Source organism: Glycine soja, chromosome 8 (genome assembly GCF_004193775.1).
Source record: "Glycine soja cultivar W05 chromosome 8, ASM419377v2, whole genome shotgun sequence".
NCBI classification, from domain to species: domain Eukaryota; kingdom Viridiplantae; phylum Streptophyta; class Magnoliopsida; order Fabales; family Fabaceae; genus Glycine; species Glycine soja.
Window position 1 is genome coordinate 38,911,626 of NC_041009.1, and position 19,971 is coordinate 38,931,596.

A 19,971-nucleotide genomic window follows, 5' to 3' on the forward strand; every position below is an offset into this window, starting at 1 on the left:
TAAGAATAATTTTATGTAGTGTAAATTAGTAATTTTAAATTAGGTTAGAATTAATTTTTTTATATTACGTTACTTTTAGTTATTATTATCAGTTTCATATGTTATGTTTAAATTAGAATAGTTTTACGTATTTTAAATTATTGATTTTGTATGTTAAATTATTTTACGCGTAATTATTTGTAGTCATTAATTTATATATTTAAATTTATATTTGTTTGTAATTTAATTTATTTATAGAATATATATGAATTAGGTTATTTGTATAATATATTTTGTTATTGAAATTTAAAAAATATAATTTCTTATTTATTTTAATTAATTTGTATAAATTTGATTGTCAATTAATTGTATTATATTTTATTTTGTAGGCTCAATGGCTTCTTCGTCGTCATGCTCATCAAGTATACAAACTAGGTCTGGTCCAATTGATAGTGACGTGTTGTGGATGCAACCCAAGCATGTTTCAGAACATGTTTGGAATGGGGAACCAGACAGAAAACTACACATCAGGCGAGCAGTCCCGACGTATCAAGGTGAAGAACAAATACCGGAGGAAATTGTTCCTTTGCTTCGGCAATGTGGGTTTTATTGGATCATGAGGATGGGATACCTAAAGATAAATGCGGCCTTAATTAGTGCGTTCATTGAAAGATGGAGGCCCGAAACCCACACGTTTCACCTGAGATGCGGAGAGGCTACCATTACTCTCCAAGATGTGTCAGTTTTACTAGGTTTGCGTAGTGACGGGGCACCATTAATTGGTTCAACTAATCTTGTTTGGGCCGACTTGTGTGAAGAATTATTAGGAGTCAGACCACAGGAAGGGGAAATTGAAGGCAGTGTCGTCAAATTAAGTTGGTTGGCTCACCATTTTTCTGACATAAATATTGATGAGGGTAACATTGAGCAATTACAAAGGTTTACCCGTGCGTGGATCCTTCGATTCATAGGAGGTGTCCTCTTTGTTAACAAAAGTAGTAGCAGAGTTTCCTTAAGGTACCTACAATTTCTACGTGACTTTGAACAGTGCAGCACGTATGCGTGGGGACCTGCCGTGCTTGCGTATTTATATAGAGAGATGTGCAGCGCCACCGATTACAAAGTTAAATCAATCGGAGGTATGTGCATCTTAATCCAAATGTGGGCATGGGAACGATGCATGACCTTAGCTCCAAAGAGGACGCCTCCCGTTATAGAAAATAAACCACTCGGACACAGGTTTGTCGTTTAAAAAATTAGGTTTGAATGATAAAATATTTAATGATGGAACGTGTTGACAACGATGATTTCATTTTTATTGTAGGTGGTTGCGACGTGGAAATCAGCATATTGGCAATGATGATCTTAGACTTTTCCGTCGCAAATTGGATTTGATGAAACGACATGAGGTAAGAACATCGTAATGTAATGCTTAAATGGAATTTTAATATGTTATGTTTGACTGAAAATTGACAAGCGTATTGTTATATGCAGTTTGTCTGGGAGCCATACACAGCAACTGTGATGGCAGCGTTGCCTCCAATTTGTGTGGTTGGAGGTGTAGCTTGGTTTGCGGTGGTGCCACTGATTTGTTTCCATGTTGTTGAGTGGCACCAACCCGATAGAGTTTTACGACAATTTGGATTGCAACAACCCATTCCCGGGTGTCCTTCGCAACCGCAAAATGTCCATGGCATAACGCTCAAAGGCAAACAATATGAGAATTGGTTCCACCTGTTGGCCCCAATCATTGGTCAGTGGAACAATCGAGCAGAGTTTAGGGTCGACGTTTATCCTCGACAGGAGGGCCTACTGGGTTATAACTCGGACTACATGGTGTGGTATAGGCGTAAAACAAAGATGTTTGTCGACCCAAACAATGCAAACACAACTGCATTGGTATTTATCTGTTTTTCAATGTTTAACTTCTAATTAATTTCTTAAGCATGAGCATTAATTTGTTGACGCTACTAATTGCAGGGTGAAGTTGTGGAGACTTTACAATATATGGTGTCACCACAAGGGAGGAACACGTGGACGGTTGATGATCTCGTGCCTTACGTGGATAAGTTAGCAATTATATCTGAAGAGCAAGAGAGAATCACTGAACCAGTGTCACATGGTCCAGCATCAGAGCGTGAATTCCCAGCCCAAGAGTTTCCCATTCTTCAGTCAAGTGTTGAAACTCGGGGCATAGGCAGACGAAGGGAGCCTGTTGAAGCGGAACAATATTCCCAACAAATGATGGAGCGTGGTCATGGAATGTATTACACGCCAGCAACATTTTCCGAATATCCTTCACAGATGTATCAGTATCCTTTTGCAGGTCATCATACTGATACTTCTGAGACCTCACATTCGTTCGGTGGTGTTGCGGAAACACAGCCTCATTTTTCATGGCCCACTATGACTCCTTCACAGCAGCACGATGCCCCCATGGCAACACCTAACGCCCCATTTGCTCCGCAATGGAATGTACCCGGAGCAATACCTGATATGGGCGAGTTATTAGGTGTTGATTTGCGTCAGGAGTTTTCTGCAGAGGCTGAGGAAGCAGAAGCGGGGAGACAACGCGGCGGCAGAAGAAATCCTGATCGTCAAGCGCGAAGATGGGATCGACCATGTGGCACATCTTCACGACATCACGGACACCATAATGACTGATTTTGATGTATCTGTGTAATTTTGTTGTTGTTTGTTAGACATTTGATTTTGACAATTAATCTATCGCATCTCATTTATTATGCCTTACTGATGCCTTACTAATGTATAGAGTTTATGTGGCACATCAAACTATAATAATTAACCAAGTTTACAACTAAAACTAAAGTAGACAAAGGAAAAATAAATTGGATTAGGGTTAGGGTTAGGGTTATGGTAAGGGTTAGAGGTTAGTGGTTTATGGGTTTTGGATTAGGGGTTTATGGGTAAGGGTTAGAGGTTATGGGTTTAAGGGTTTAGGGTTTGGATTAGTGCTTCGGGTTAGGGTTTAGGTGTTTGGGTTAGTGTTAGAGGTTAGGGGTTTTACTCTTTGGGGTTGGGATAGGGTTATAGCTTAGGTGTTTGGGGTTTAGTGTGTTGGGCTTAGGGTTAGGTTTGAGGATTAGGGTTTAGTGTTAAGGTGTATGGATGTGTTTTTAAGTAACGAATTCATTGAAACCCACAAATAGCTAATGCACACAAACCAAAATAAGTAATGTTTTTAACTAACAAATGTATTCAACCCCACAAATTCAATACATTGAAGAGAACTTAAACAAATACAAGTCACTCGGCTAACATACATAAATCAATGATTTGAACAACTCCCACGCTCAGATTGCATTGGACAGCGACGCCTGTTATGCCCTTCGGCTCCACATCTACTGCATTTTATTCGGTGCTCAGACGGTTCGACCTAATCCATCTCATTCCTTATCCTTGTTGATTTTGGCCGACCTTTCGCACGAATTGTGGTTGGGTCAGGGATAAGTGTCCATGCATCATTAGAAGGAGGAATAGCCGCTTCATTCCCAAGAGGCCACCATTGTGCGGAGTAAGCTTTTAAGATGTGCTCATTTGTATAAACAACATCTATATATTGGTAGTAGTTCAGGCTCACGTAACCACAAGCTGCAATAATATGTGAACATGGATAGTGAAGCGCAGAATACCTTCCGCATTGACAATAATGACCGTTCAAGTTAACTGCCCACTTTTGTCCGCCACGCTGCGTAATAGGATTGAAGGTCTCCTCTACTTCAAACCTTGTGGAGTGGATGTCATACACGCGAACGATGTGCGAACAAGCTTGTTCTTGATTTTTTCTAAGTTCTTTAACAAGCTTTGAACAATATACTTGGCCTTCATTTAACTGTCTCTGGGCTTGGCGGCCACGCTCAACAAAGTACTTTCGACACCTACTGTACGTTGATTTGACCAAGGCTGTTATGGGAATGTTGCGACAATCCTTCAAAACCTTATTGATACATTCTGAGAGGTTGGTTGTCATGTGGCCATATCGACGTCCTTCTTTATCATAAGCCATCGTCCATTTTTCCTTTGAAATGCGATCAATCCATGTTGCTATGGCTGGACTTAGTTCACGAAATTTTTCTAAATTTTGATCAAAAATGTGCTTGCAAGGAGTGTAGGCTGCATAAAATTAGTTATCAATAACAATTTTAAGTATATATGGAAGTTAAATAAACGTGACCATTAAATATGAAATCTTACCCAACTTCTTCAACATTTCTTTTTGTTTGGCGTTATTGAATTTTCGATTGAAGTTGCTTGCTATGTGTCGCACGCAATAGACATGATAACCGTGGGGAGGTTGCCAACCAAGTGCTTCATTAGCCACAGCGGACTTTATACTCGCGTGTCGATCAGAAATGAGACAAATACCATTTTTATCAGTGACGTGTTCACGCAAGTGTGCCAAAAACCATGACCACGCTGTCAACGTCTCACCTTCAACCACCGCGAATGCTAGAGGAAGGACGCCACCATTTCCATCTTGTGATGTCGCCATTAAGAGGGTCCCACGATATTTGCCGTACAAATGTGTACCGTCAACTTGTATGATTGGCTTACAGTACTTGAAAGCTTCTTTACATTGCCCAAAAGTCCAAAAAACTCTATGAAACTGACGGTGTTCGCGACTAACCGTATTCCCAATGATAAAATCGTCATGTAGTACTTGAAAATATGATCCAGGAGAATGATTTTGCATGTGTGTTAACCACGACGAAAGTTTCGCATAGGACTCATCCCAATCGCCATATTCAATTGCAATGGCTTTCTGTTTCGCCAACCAAGCTTTTTTGTACGACACCTTGTACGCAAATTCACTGTTAATCCTCTCTTGAATCAAAGAAATTTTTATTGATGGATCTTCTCTGATCATGCCTGTGAATAACATAACAAAATTTAAATGATAATTAACAAAAAATGAACATAATATGAACATAAAATACGTACCTACTACACAAGTGGCAATTAAATCTGAATCAAGTTTCTCGTGATCTTGTGTCATGGTCATATTCAGACATGTGTGTGGTCCACCCCATTGTGTGACTTTCCACGTATCTGTTTTTTTAGATATAATTGCCCTCATATAAAAAGGGCAAGGACACTCTGCATTTTTATTCACACAACAAACCACATACTTGTTCGTTTTGCTTTCAACAACTTTGAAGCTTTGATGCACCTTCATAACATATTGTTTCACTGCATTTTTGACCGCATCTTTACTATCAAATTTCATGCCAACATATAATTCTTGGCCAACATTAAAGGTCGACGGCATCTCCAAACCGCAAATGTCCTCCTCATCAGGATAACTCCAGTTGATATTGTTATAATGTGAGGCATCATTCCAAAATGGATTTTCAATTCGTTGTGCACCTAACAGTTCAAAATAAAATAAAAAATCAAATAATACTTATTTAGCATTAAATACAATTGTCATCAAATAATAAATGTATTGTCTAATTTTTTCATACAACAAATTATACCTTCTGCTGGGTGAACAATTCTTACTGGTTGAGGAATGTTTGTGACTTCATCGTCTGTATCAGATATACCGTCAACACTGTCATCTTCGTCTAAAGACTCTTCAACGTATGAGTTAGACACAAGATAATCATCATCATCATCATCATCGTCTTCGTCAATATGTAAATTGCTCATATTTGTTGCCGGTTGTGTGTCATCATTAGATAAATAATTTCCACATGATGTAAGCGAATTGGCAGAATGAAACATTGAACCACCAGCCACATCCTTTTCTATGTACAATTCCAGAACTGACATTTGGTCTTGTTGTTTAAAACTTTCCAACATTGTTTCAATGTCTTCATCGTCACAAATTTGCAAGGCAATATATTTTCCTGACACTAAAAATCTACAGCTAATAGCAGAAATAATTTCATTATTTTGTAACTTTACCTTATCTCCAATTTTTTTCTTCAAAGCATTGAAACTAATTCCACGTTTAATCTGAATCGCTTTTTTACTACCTTCAAATATTACACCATCATTATCTTCATACACCCTTCCATTGAAATACAACACTGTTATAACCGAATTCATCGTGTACCTACAAAAACAATATTTGAACACGTCAAATAAGTTACAAAATGGTATCACAAAAAGTCATTGCTGAAACTTCAAAATAAAATGTAATTTTTTTAAAAAAAATTATTTCAAATCAATTTCACATTAAGACACTTTAAAAAAATTAACAATTTAAATGTAGTAATTTTAAACTAATGAAGATGTAATTCAAATTATTAATTTTAAATAAATTTCACATCAACACACTTAAATAACACACGATTTTATAAAACTTTTAATCAAAACTAATAAAATGTAATCACAAAAGATCTCTTTATTGGAACTTCACATTCAATTTCTCTTTTAAAAAATTTTAATTAACTTCAAATTAATTTTATGGGACAAACTTATAAAAATGAACAATTTTAACATAGTCATTTTTAACAGAAAATTTATTAATTCATTACCGAAGTTAGTAGTATAAATAATTATTCTTAACCATTAATAACTTTAAAATGGAAAAAGGTAATTACAAAATTACTACAAATATAATAAAATTTTTGTAGTACAACAAAAAACAAAGCATCAAATAACACTTTCGAGTTCAACATTTCTAAATTTTTAACACACCAACAAACCAACCTAATCTAATTAAAAAAATACTACAACTTCATACTAAACAAAAAATTTCATACTCAAAATACTTACTTCAAATAAATATTATCTATAATTTTTTTTATTCAAACTTCAAACGTTCATCAACACCAACCTAATTTAATTAAAAAAATTATACAAATTTCATATTCAAAATATTTTCTTCAAATACACATCGTTACACAATTTTTTTGTTTATTTTTGGCATTTAAATATACACTAACAAGCCTTTTAAACATAAAAGCTAAACCCTTAAACCACTAACCTTAAAATAAAATGCTTCATACCACAAAAATTTCCAAACCCATCAAAATGTCAAAGCTACCAAAACGAAAATAAAGTGTTCAAAGGGAAAGCGCTGAAGAAAAAACATGAAAACTAATATAATTTTTTTAAAAAAAATTGCTTCATAGCACAGAAATTTCCAAAGCCACCAAAATGCTAAAGGTGCCAAATCAAAAGCAAAATGTTCAAACGGAAACCGCGGAAGAAAAAACATAAAAGCTAATATAATTTTAAAAAATAAAATGCTTCATACCACTGAAATTTCCAAAGTCACTAAAATGCCAAAGGTATACCAAAACGAAAGTAAAATATTGAAACAGGAAGCGCAGAACGAAGCTATACGAAAACGAAAGTAAAATAATGAAACCGAAAGCGTAGAACAAATGTACAACACCATTGGTATTTAAACAGCTTTAAACGCCATCACCATTGGCGTTTTCAGGCAAAACGCTGGTGCCAATGGCGCTTCCCTGCTGCAGTCACTCTGCACTACAGCACTGCAAGCCTAGGGCTAGCCTTCAGCCTTCACCAAGTCGCCAACACTGTTGGCGTTTTCATGCAAAAGTGGAAGCGCTGCTGGGCATGGCATTTCCATGGCCACGTGCCAAACTCCTGCTGAAGGCGCCATCAACAATGGCGCTTCCCATGCAGGGTACGTGCCAAAAGAGCACCCCCTGGGAAATAGCTCAAGAACAGCCCTAGTTTGGGAAATTCTTTGTAAAAGAATCCCAAACAGGGAAATTTGCCTAGATAAGTCACATATTTATAGGCCATTGGTGGCTTTTCAAAAACTTATGAAGGGATGTGACTTTTCAGAGTAACTTTTAAAATTTTCTCACTGGTAATCGATTACAACTCTTTGGTAATCGATTACACAATTATGTAATGAAAAGTCATGACTTTTTAATTTGAATTTTTGTAGTTCTGTTATTAGTAATCGATTACAGCTTTCAAATTCCAAACTTTCTGAAAAAGCTTTTTAAAATAATTTTGCTTCTGGTGATCGATTATAATGTCTGGTAATCAATCGCAGCGGAAAAATGCCTTTTTCAGAAAATGTTAAAAATATTTTAAAACCTTTTTATAATCGATTTAAAAACTATGTTGTGAGGCCAAACCTTTGCAATCACTAAGAGACTTTTTTAACAAAGATAGACTAAGACTTAGCTTTCTTCTTGATCTTTGTTTTCTTGGTCTTGATTTGGACTTGAAATAAAACTTGTGTTGCTTTTGTCTTGTCATCATCTAAACCTTCATACACATGCATTCACATGGTTCAACATAATTCTCAAACAAATCCAAATAATAAGTCTTTAAAAGCAACCTAAAAGTTCCTATAACTTCAACTGCAACTTTATTGTCATCGCTTCATATAGATAATTCTTTCAACATCACATGACAAATGACTCTACAGGCAATCTTGCAAAAATATACTTATGCGAGTAATAGCACCAAAATCTACCCACCAAATGTTCTTGGGTACGGAAACTAAAATTATCTATTGAATAAATCCAAAAAATGAGAAGTTTATCATTCTTCCCACAACAAACAATATACTTGGTTTTCTTTTACTTCATATGTCTCACCTTCTTACAAAAGGAACAAGTAAATTTCATATCTCATTCTCTTGTTTCTACTCTAATTGAGAAAACTTTACGCAATATCCTTGACTATTTTTCCTTTTCTTAAGAATGACTTGATTTGATCTAAGATCACAATAAAGAACAACTTAGTGTAATCTAGCATTGTGATAAATAAAGTCCCATTAGAGTTTTCCATAGTTAAAAAAAATCGTTCAATTCCATTTAATTAGGGGTGGGAATAGGCCAGGCTTTGAAAGGCCTGAGCCTAGTCTACAATGAATCTTTGAGGCCTGAGCCTGGCCTATAGCCTATCAAAGGCTTTTATTTTGACTCGGTCTGGCCTAATAGCCTTTTTAAAAGTCTTCTTCACAATAAATATTTAATATTTTATGGAGTATGAACGTAATAGGAAAGTTAAAGAAAAAGGAAAGTCAATCAAAATAATGAGGAATATAAAAAGGCGCATGACTCACACCTAAATTATAATTAAAGTCCTTGATTATAGGAATAGAAGTTATGGAGTAGTAATGTGTAATCAAAGTCTGATAGTTTCACAAAAAAAATTAATTGTATCCAAAAAATAATATTATATATTGGTACCCAAAAAAAAAAAAAAAATATATATATATATATATAGGCCGACCTATCAGGCTTATAAGGCTTTTTAATAAGCCTAAGCCTGGTCTATTTAATTTAATAGGTTTTTAAAAAAGCCTGAGCCTAATCTTTTAATTAAATAGGTCAATTCAGGTCAGGCTTTATGTAGGTCAGGTCGTAGGCCCCTATAGGCCGGCCTGGCCTATTCCCACCCCTACATGTAATTGAGAAAATTCTCAATTGACTCTTTTTAAAATGGCAGGTTTGAGATTCCAAAAAATATGAGTAATGAAAAAAAATGAGTGGTAACAAAAACTACTAATGAGAGAATAATAAACATACAATGCATAATTTATCTTTATGGTAATTTTGAAGACCCAAACAAGATACCTAGCACATTATTAACCCTCAACATTTGGATTCAAAGGACTAACCGTAAAAGATACTCTCAATGCAATTATCAAATATTGATAATAAGTCTTGTCAAACAATTATTGTCTTTGGACATTTCATTTTTCATATGAAAATTAATGTGTTGATAAATTCTAATGACGATCTTTGGACACTTCATTATTCACATGAAAAACCAATCCTTATAATCACCTAATACTTATAATTGTTGACATGTAATTATTCAGTCAAATTGAGTTTTTCTTTGGGCCGAACACAATTAACATGAATAATTTCATGCGACATCTATGCAAATTCAATCAAATTAATTTACCCAACAAAAATTACTTTAACAGTTTCAATTAATTCAATAAAAATACTAGACAATATAATTAAAATAAGAGATTTTAAATTTACACCAGTTTCATGCATAAATACAAAACCCAAAACTGTACGTGCATATTACTTTCTAGCGATCACATAATCGCGTAGCAATCCTTGAGGAGAGTAAGTATCTCTCAAACTAATTTTAATTTTAAATTTACACAAGTTTCACGCATAAATACAAAACCCAAAGCTGTTCGTGCATATTACTTTCTAGCGATCACATAATTGCATAACAATCCTTAAGGAGGGTAAGTATCTCTCAAACTAATTTTAATTTGACTGTCAAAATTTTATATATTGATTGAAAATTTCAATCATATTAACAATGTACTAATAAATCATATAATATGAATAACATAAATCATATATATAATTTATAAAATCCAAATTATTTGACGGTAACAAATTGCATCAAAGCAATACTTAAATCCAAACTTATTATAATTAACCCATTATTTTCACTCCGTATTTAATATAAACTAAAGTAAATATCTCATGATATAATAAGATTCAACATATATTTCTACGCTAATTAATTTCTTGAATGCTAGAGGAGCGTACGATATCAATCTTTATCCTCTGATTCTTACATGCCAAAAGAAGCTTTATTTAATTCACAAATCATATATTGGATATTTCTTTATTATTCACAAAAATCAATTCGTATATATATATACTGAAATGAAATCAGTATCAAAAAAAACTTTAAATTATCCAATAAACCCTTGTATGTCTTATACAAGACCGTATACCGAAATCAGTGAAATCGAAAACATAGAACATAAAACCTTATTAGGAATCAAAATTGAAAACTCCAAATTATGCACCGGTAAAACACATATAATAGCCACCAGCTGGAGCCCATGTAAGGCATATACAAGTCTTACAATAAACGTAAAACATTTGTTCCTTATATCCCTGTATCTAATTCAAATTGTAAATAAAAACTTTTGAAACCGAAACCTTCATAACAAGATTCATTCACCAAACTTTTTCCAAATATCAAATAATTAAAAAAAAACTTAATTTTTATTTCCTAATAATCAACCAATGAGTTTGATACCACTTGTTAAACTATCTTTAATCTTTAGTTCTTATTTTTAATTTTTTAGGTGAAAGTTAAAAAATTTGTAAATACTTATCTTAAAACAAATCATCAAAGGAGGCTATGTCTATAATATGTATGATTATTAAGGACTAGATAAAACATTTGTAATTATAATTAGTTTCTGGTCAAAACATTTTTTAACAATTGTTAAATCACAAACAACCAATGATTTTATCATTGTTTTTCAACTAAAGTCTCTTTATTTATCAATGAGACATTCATACGGAGAGAAAATAAATTATGTGTGATGACTCAATATATTGAAGATCCTAGTCTTTTTACAGTATATTAATCTAATAATAATTCTCATTATTTTCTAATGGATGAACTCTGACATTTATTTATTTAAGTCTATATTATCTTATTTAATTATCTAAAAGATTCACTTAATTTGATCATATAAAATAAACTTACTAATAATAAATAGATAATATAATTGTCTTATAATATTGGAATAGAAATTTTCAATCATCACCACCAATACAACTAAATACAAGTTGTTGTCCAAAAAGCCTCAAACTTGTGGTGCCTAGGGTTCAAAAATGCCAAGTTGAGAGCGGATGAGATTGTGGGGATGGTGTTTGGTTTCTTTACAGGGAGGGAGGGGGAGAGAGAGAGAGATCGGAACACCAGCGCCGGAGGTGGAGAGGATGGAGCTGTGAAGGTGTGACGGAGGTGGAGTAGGCACGACGGAGAAGGACACAGGAAGGGGAGGAGGAGAGAGAAAGAGAGAAGAGCTGAGGGGTAAATCTGGTAAAGAAACAGAACAAGAGAATAAAGAAAATTAAAAAGGAATAAAAATTCTGAACCACTATTTGAAATCAAACAAATCCAGCGGTTAATAGACACTTTGGGACCTCTTTAGCACATGCAACGTAAGACATGTGTTTGGTATTACGTGCTAGGATTCGTCTCGTTTTAAATCACTCATTGCAGGTGAATAAATCAAATCTTATTCATTTTTTTTTTCAAAATTATGTCTTATAATAGTAACAGGAAGTATTATGAAAATGAATTCATCACATATAATTTTGTTGATTTAAAATATGCATATGGGTTAGAACTTAGAAAAAAATTGAATTGAGTTCAAGTTGAAAAAATATTTATATCAAACTCAAGTCTAGATATGAGCCAAACAAATTCTTAACAAGTTGAGTGGAATTCCATCCTTAATAATAAGTTTATACCTAATTTTGCTGTTAAAAAAAAGTTTATATCTAAAAAAGATAACAAGTACTTTTAATTGATTTTCCTTTTTATAAGAAAAATAAAAAAAATGGCATCGTATCAAGCATTTTCATTGACTTGTTGTGAATTAGTTTTTAACTAATTTTATTGATTTTTCTTAATATCGGTTCTGTTATTTATTTAGATCAAATAATAAACCAGTTCTCCAATTTTCCAATCAAATGGGTCGGTCCAATTTTTACAACACAAGAAAAAAAAACATTATAATATAATTATATAGTTCTAATTAATTTAAATACGTATCTCGACTTGATAAAAAAAAACACCGATCTCGATCATATTTTGATGATTTATAATCAAATTTATCTAACTCAATTTTACCAAATTTTCAATGAAATGGACAAATAATGTAGATGAACTTTCACAAACACACAAAAATGTTTTTATAATAATGATCTCATTTACTTCAAGTAACTAACTCTACCAAAAGAAAAGCAATACGTTTATAAATACCTAACATACCCGGAATCTATTCATTCGCTCTTAAAGGATGTGTTTGATTGAAAAAGGAGAAAAATAGAAAAAAAAAATTCTGTGAATTCCACGTAAATTTCACACCTTTTACACTATAACTTAATTTTTTTAAAAAAAATAATCTATTTTTATCCTCTAAATCAAACACTATTTATATGATTGAGTTGGGGATATATGATCTCTATGTACAGGATTTGGTCCACCAATCTTTATTAAATTACCCCAATACCCCAGCCCCGTGGATGAAAATATCGAAAGACAGAATAATTCATTTACATTATAAATACCTTACAATTGATCTGAATTAAAATAGTTAAAAAGAAATTCATAATAAAATTGCTAATAGTTTAGTATTTTTTTTACGGAGATAGCGTAGTATTTTAAGTATAATTATTTATATTAAATATTCGTAATTTCTCTGTAGCTGCCCCACTCAACTTAAAGATATGTTTATCATTAAATAAAAAAACATAATTCATCTTTTACCATACAATTTAGATGCCATACATATACGTTCTCTATTTTAAATTTTGTTTTGATTCCAAGTTTGCTACGTAGTTAGTTCATATATGATGAGAGTACGTCCTGAATTGTAAGTATTTGTGCATTAGAGTAGCAAACTAGTTTTCCTTGTAATATAGAGCATGGAAGGGAATGAGAAGCAGAAAAAAGTGACCATACAATTTTCCTAACTACTTTAATGAATCCCCTCAAATGATCCATTGTATCACCCTAAGGTAAAATTCATATCCACAAAAATGCCAAAAGTTGGCCTGATATTTATCAACAGTTCCAAGACCATATCACCATAATGATCAAATTCTACAAACTTCTGTGGAAGGGAAAGAAATATAATTGGGGGTTTGAAACACTAAAACGTATGAACAGACTATGCTTCTGATTGTATTTGTCTGCCAGATTGAAGGGCATCTTGCAGGGACTCCACAGCACCATCATAGTTCAAGAAGCCCATAAACCAAAATTCATGATTGTCAACCGAGATCACCTGGATGTACTTTTCAGCAGAATTGGATGTGTTTGATGAAGGATTCGCTGATTTTAGCTCGTGTAAAGGGATGACTACCTACACGCATCATTATGCCATATCAAGGACAAAAATAACACTTGGATACAATATTGTTCAAGATCAGACAACTTAAACAAGGGAAGAGAACACCGCAAGGAGAAGAAAAAGCTGAATAGAAGTAGAGATAGAAAAGTACGAATTAAAAGATTCACAAAGAAAAGAATGATGTTAAAGTAACTATTTTGCAGATAAGAAATTGCAGAATAAGAGAAGAGTTTAAGCAAATTGGAATACTGTGTCAAGAAAAGCAAAACTAAAGCTGACATTGCAATATTATTTGTGTATTTTAAGCAAAAGATAATTATTTATTGTTTAATTCAAGTCTCTCACACTTGAGCTGGCCACTTGTTATTTATTTGTGCATTTTTAAGCAAAAGATATTTTTTTATTGTTTAATTAAAGTCTCACACTTGAGCTGGCCACATGCTCTGGATAGATCATTATTGTCCACAATAAAGAGCTAACAAGAATAAAAATGGTTGACATGGATATATTATAGCTGATAAGGTTGAGGTGGTTGATAGCTATTCTGGAAAAGATGATTGGAGATAGTAGAAGAGCCAAAAGAAGACTCCTCTTAATCAGGAGAGTGACTCACTCTGAAAGAAGCTAGTCATTTTCAAGAATTTGGGATTGAGGGGATATTTTTAGCTGACCACTGCACCAAATATCAGAAATCTCTGAAATAATCTGAGTTGCATTCCTCTACGTTAAATAATATCTGTATTCAACCTCAATCCTATATATAATATTTTATGCCTGACCAATGACCACAATATGATGATGAAATACCAGTTCCAGATTTATAGACCTTTGGGAAAATAATGAAAATGATAGACCTACACTAGCAGCTTTGTAGGCGTACATCACTAAGCCAACAATGATCAACCATTCTCAACTTTAGTCAAAATAAAAGTCCACTTCTAGAGCACCCCCACTCCCTAACTATATAAAAGGGGATATCATAATCATCTTGAAATCCCTTCATGTAATAGTGTAATACACCATACAACCTACCCCAAAGTAGAAAACAGATTTCAATCACAAATTCATCAACCAAATACTATGTTTATATTTTTGCAGATTAGATATGTGTAAAGCTTTTAAATCTCCAACCAAAAGTTATTGGAATACCTATCTAGTTAACACACCACAAGAAGTTGTTTACATGACTCCCCCACCCCACCGACCCTTCTAACATAAGAAAGCTATTCACAGGTCAAGTAGCTTGATTCAATATGCACAAATATCAAATCAAATATAGTAATACTTGGCTTCAATGCTTGAGGCCAGGATCAACTCTGTGTAATTGAAAATATTAAATATTTAGGGATTATAATTAGAACCAAGCTCAATGAAGTCTCAAGGTTGAAAAATTGTAATCAAGTCTAGCACAATCTTGAGTTAGAAAATTGAATAAGGGTTGATTAAAAGTTAAATTCATTTACTTTATGTTTGAGCTAACTAAGATTAAATATCAACATTTTTCTTTACTTCACCAGATTTTATAAATTAAATACATAAAATCGCCATTCTCAATCTCAATGCATCCAAACCATTATGTCCAGTTAATCTTTCACTCACAGCTTACATCCTTGTACAAATTTTAAAGACAAGTACTGTCTTACAACCAACAGATGATATAGAGAATGGAGTAAAACTTCTCTCTGACCAAATTAACTTCATTTTAATAGTAAACCAAACTAAACTGCACACAAGCATAAGTTTTGGATATGAAAAAGAGAGAAGTAAATAGAGAATGAAAAATATAGGGAAATTTTTATTTATATTTCCTTATTAATTCTCAGATTTAACTTAACTTTCACTTTTTTACTTCCTAACTAGCTTTACATTTTAATAAACAAAAGGCTCGTGGACCTTAGAAGGCACATGTGAAAACTATGTTGCTGAAAGTTCTGGAGTCTGGAAAACAGCAAAATTGAGATTTTAAATAATCAGGGTTATTATTTTATAGACAAGGGCGATAAAGTATATTCTCAAATCTTCTCAACATGATTTAAGAATAATGCACACCTCAAATGAATTAAAAACCACACCAGTTGCACGCCCAAAGTTGATCAAAAAGCAAAAACAGAACCATTATGAATACAAGTGACTGTGCCATGGAAAAATTTATCATGTATTTTGAGTAGAAAACAGTGAAACTCATTTTATTATTACATAGTTCTCCTTTGAAACAGTTAACTCTTTTCAGCAACCCAATATTAAATTGTAAAATTGCAATGCATACCAACAAGTAAAAAACTTAGTGATCCTTCTCATCATAACAATTTCATGAGGTAATGCTTCACAAAATTTGACAAAAACAATTTAAGTATGCATTCATAAGCTGGTCAGATAGACTAAATTTTAGTGGAAAAATAGTATTCGTGTCATGCTGATACTTTCCCTTTTCTATGTTATAGAATTGAATTTGCTGTAAACTATCTTATTTAAGGAGAATATCATCTATTTAGGAGCTGTGTATATTCCAATTTATTTGTATGGTTGACTTATTACTTAGTTTCCTTATTTACATAATTTCTTAATATTAGTGATTATAAATCTAGTATACAATTGTTCATGCTGAGGCTATTTTCCTCAAGCTATTCAGTAAACAATTTGCCCGTCTCAAGATGGTATTATAGCAATAAAAACCAGGTATAGAAAGAGAATAAGGAGGTGACTGATTACTAGACACATGGTTGGAGTCACCAGAATAGAGAATTCAAGAAAATGTACTGAGTATTACTGATGTGTGATATACAAATATTAGGATCACCCATATGAGTTTGTTGTTTGGGGGGTTGGGGGTAGTCAAAGCTTAGTTAGAAAGTTGAAACAGACTCTTTATGATTTAAAACAGTCTCCTAGAGCCAGATTCAGAAAATCTTGTATAATGGTATTGTTGTGCAGGAAGTTGCTATCACTCATAGCAAAGCTGATCATTCAGTTTTACTGACAAATTTCAATTGGCTTATGTGTTTATCTGGTAGTTCATGTGGATGATATAATTAGGTCAGGATCTTGACTGAAGAAACATCCATTTAGTCATTTCCAAATCAAAGATCTATATGGTTCACCTATTGATAGACAATCTATTTTGAGATATAGGGTCTTTGTTGGTGGTATTTTGTATCTTGAAAGCAACAATGTGGTTCCACGGTCCAATGTAGATGATGACTATCAGGCTAGGGCAATGGTTACTTATGAACTTGTACGGGTAAAACAATTACTTCATGAGTTAAAGTTTGGAAGTGTTGATCAGATGAAATTGTATTGTGATAATCAAGATGCTCTTCACATTGCATCAAACATAATCTTTCATGAAAAAACCAAACCCTTAGAAATTGTTTGTACTTTATTAGAGAAAAAAGTTCTCTAAAAGGAAACTATTATTGAGTTTGTTAACTCTAGTTATCAGCTCTAGAACTTACAAAGTCTCTTAGGGGTCCTTGAATTTCAGTTCCATAGTAAAAAGTTTGATACATATGATTTATATGCTCCAACTTGAGAGGGAGTGTTGGAAAGTATTTCTTATTTAGGGAGAATATAATCTATTTAGGAGCTGTATTCTGATTTATTTGTATAGTTGTCATATTACTTAGTTTCCTAACATTAATGATAGCAAGTTTTGCATATAATTATGCTGAGGCTATTTTCACTAGCAACTCAGTAAACAATTTGCCCATCTCAATAGAATACGTACCTTATAATAGCTCCATTCTGTTTGGTTGTCATTTCTATACGAAATAGGATTGTCACTAGAATATGCAATCTTTGCGGTGGATACATACAAAACTCCCATAACTGGACCAGCAGACGTGGATAGATAACATGCATAAGAATTCAGAAGCCGCTCCTCCGGAACTGTCTCAAATGTATTCAGGAAAATCTTCTCATATCCACCTTCTGCCAGGACCTTTGTTCCCTGGGCAATTCTCCCCATAGCAGCTTCAGCAAAGCTAGGGCTTGTTTTCACTTAAGCACAATGTAACAAAACAAGTATATTTCAGTTATGTAATGTAGAAGACTCATTGTCATCAACGAAGATGCCGAGGGGCAAAAAATAACAAGACACAGAAGATCCATTGACTCATCAAGTACACTGATTAATAAAACACAAAGCAAATTGATATAGCTCAATAGTTAATACTCAATACAATCATTGGTTGACTTGATGATGTGGAAACCAAGGAAATGCTTGATAAGTTATACCACATCAGAAAAAACAGCATCTAAGCCATACGTCACACGCAAGGGTTAGTTTGGTACATCCTTTAGTCAAAACAACTCAAAAAGATAATAAAAGCCCACATGGGACATATAAGAAAAGAGAAATGCTAGCAACAAACTCTTATTGGTTAAAATTTATTGAAAATGACAACATTTGTGGGTTCCAAACAAAATTTTAACCAATCGGAGAGTGGGTTAGAGAATGTGTTTCAGGCACTCCTACTAAGAAAATACTGAATGGGTCCAAATTCTACTGAGAGGTCTACTAGAGATCAGAAATCATTGAAGAAAGAACAAAAGAAACATCTTGTTCTTTCCAAGTGATCATAAAATAAAGAAATAGTGAATTTATTCAAGATAATTACGTACTTACAAAATACTATCTCAATTTATCCTATTTCATCATACCCGGGTGTGATATGATTCCAAAGGGTGAACTGGTTCCAATAAGATTTCATTCTTGAACAAAAATCCGATAGACTTATTAGAGGGAGTGTCCCATTGGCAATCACATTATCTCACATGCAACTATGTTATCCCACATAAATATGAGATCACGTCTTCTTAAAGGGACCCACCCCAGCATATGAACAAATTTCTGACAGAAACATAAAAATCCAATTCATTCACACTTAAATTAAATCTATACATCTCTAACACCAGTTTCCTTAATAACAAAGTTTCCAATTAAATTCCCAATATTTGATCAATGACAAGCATCATTATTCCATGTTCAACCAATTGAGAATTAAGAAACGAAAAAACGACAAAATTAAAAATAAAAAAATTAAACAGAAAACTTACAGTGCTGCCACGTGTTTCCAGCGAGACTCTCAGCCTTCTTAGTAGCCTCTGCGGCCTTCTTGCCCCATCTTCCCAGCACATTGCGAACGGTCACCACCGTCTCTGGTCACAACCAAAACGAAAATACGCATCGACGCGCATGCAAAGGGAAAGTAAAACAGGATTTACAAAATAAAAAATTTAAAAAAATAAAAATACTGACCCATGAACGTTGGGGGAGGTTGGGAGAAGGAAGAAGAAGTGGAAAAGTATGGATTGGAGCGCGATTCGCGAGGAGAAGAGGTGAAGGTGGATTCGGTAACCAATTCGGGGCTCCAGTGCACCGATTTTTTCGTGCTGCCGGACGACGATGCGGCGCGTTCCTTCGGGACCTGCGATTCCAATTCCGATCCCGATCCGTTTGTGACGGTGGTTGTGGCGGTGGTGGTGGTGGAGTGGCCGTTCGGGACGTGGGATTCGGGCACAGTTTCGGGCTTCGGGGGTTGTTCCATTTTTGGTTTCGGAGTTAGGATTGTGAAACAGAATTTTGGGGGCCAAGAGGAAGGGAAGGGAACGAGAGAGACGTAATTTGGTTGAATGGGATCGCTTTTTTTAGCGCGCGGAGCATGGAGAGGCGCTTTTCTTCCATGATCTTGAACCTTTCGATGTCGTAGGGTGTTGCTAGTAATTTACGCCTCCTTCTTCCTTGTTTGTGTTTTCTTTTTTGTTGTTTTTGGTTTATTATATTCAATTTAAATATACTTTTGAATTTTGATACTCTAATTTATCTATTTTTATTCTAGTCTTTTTAATTTATTTTCCTTGTGTTTGGATCAGGAATTTCAAAATTTCAAGTAATTTGAAATGTCTAGAATTTAAATTGTGTTGATTTTAATTTCCTTTATTTTTTAAATGTTTTGTTTGTATAAATCAATTCAAATTTCTTTCATTTTAAATTCTTTGTTTAGACAGGACAATTCAATTTTCTCCGTATGTAAAATTTTAATTTTATATTTTAAATAGATGAAATTTTAATATTAAACTTTATAGAAAATAAACACAATCTAATTTTGAAATTTTAATTAAAAAATATTTTCAATTTTTAATAATTTATAAATACA

At 33.5% G+C, this 19,971-nt stretch overlaps 2 protein-coding genes across 2 annotated transcripts; one reads left to right on the plus strand and one right to left on the minus strand.

Annotated features, from left to right (window-relative positions):
• The first annotated feature begins 334 nt into the window (after positions 1 to 334).
• Positions 335 to 2,730, plus strand: LOC114424159 (serine/threonine-protein phosphatase 7 long form homolog). The gene is made up of 4 exons (XM_028391013.1): positions 335 to 1,218; positions 1,304 to 1,346; positions 1,474 to 1,878; positions 1,960 to 2,730. The coding sequence occupies exons 1-4, from the start codon at positions 374 to 376 to the stop codon at positions 2,641 to 2,643; spliced, it is 1,977 nt and encodes a 658-aa protein (XP_028246814.1). The 5' UTR covers positions 335 to 373; the 3' UTR covers positions 2,644 to 2,730.
• A 10,621-nt stretch (positions 2,731 to 13,351) lies between these two features.
• On the minus strand, positions 13,352 to 19,557 carry LOC114423100 (GLABRA2 expression modulator-like). Its single transcript, XM_028389720.1, has 4 exons — positions 19,074 to 19,557; positions 18,872 to 18,973; positions 17,541 to 17,812; positions 13,352 to 13,828 (listed from the first exon to the last, which is right to left on the minus strand). The coding sequence occupies exons 1-4, from the start codon at positions 19,360 to 19,362 to the stop codon at positions 13,634 to 13,636; spliced, it is 858 nt and encodes a 285-aa protein (XP_028245521.1). The 5' UTR covers positions 19,363 to 19,557; the 3' UTR covers positions 13,352 to 13,633.
• Between the last annotated feature and the right edge of the window lie 414 nt (positions 19,558 to 19,971).

Bases quoted from the DNA above. Each gene is read 5' to 3' on its own strand.
- LOC114423100 (XM_028389720.1), bottom strand. From the start codon at position 19,362: ATGGAACAACCCCCGAAGCCCGAAACTGTGCCCGAATCCCACGTCCCG. The intron at 18,974-19,073 runs GTCAGTATTTTT...GGTTGTGACCAG, and splicing joins ACCTCCCCCAACGTTCATGG to AGACGGTGGTGACCGTTCGC. The intron at 17,813-18,871 runs GTAAGTTTTCTG...ATTGTGCTTAAG, and splicing joins TGGAAACACGTGGCAGCACT to TGAAAACAAGCCCTAGCTTT.
- LOC114424159 (XM_028391013.1), top strand. From the start codon at position 374: ATGGCTTCTTCGTCGTCATGCTCATCAAGTATACAAACTAGGTCTGGT. The intron at 1,219-1,303 runs GTTTGTCGTTTA...TTTTTATTGTAG, and splicing joins AATAAACCACTCGGACACAG to GTGGTTGCGACGTGGAAATC. The intron at 1,347-1,473 runs AGACTTTTCCGT...TGTTATATGCAG, and splicing joins ATATTGGCAATGATGATCTT to TTTGTCTGGGAGCCATACAC.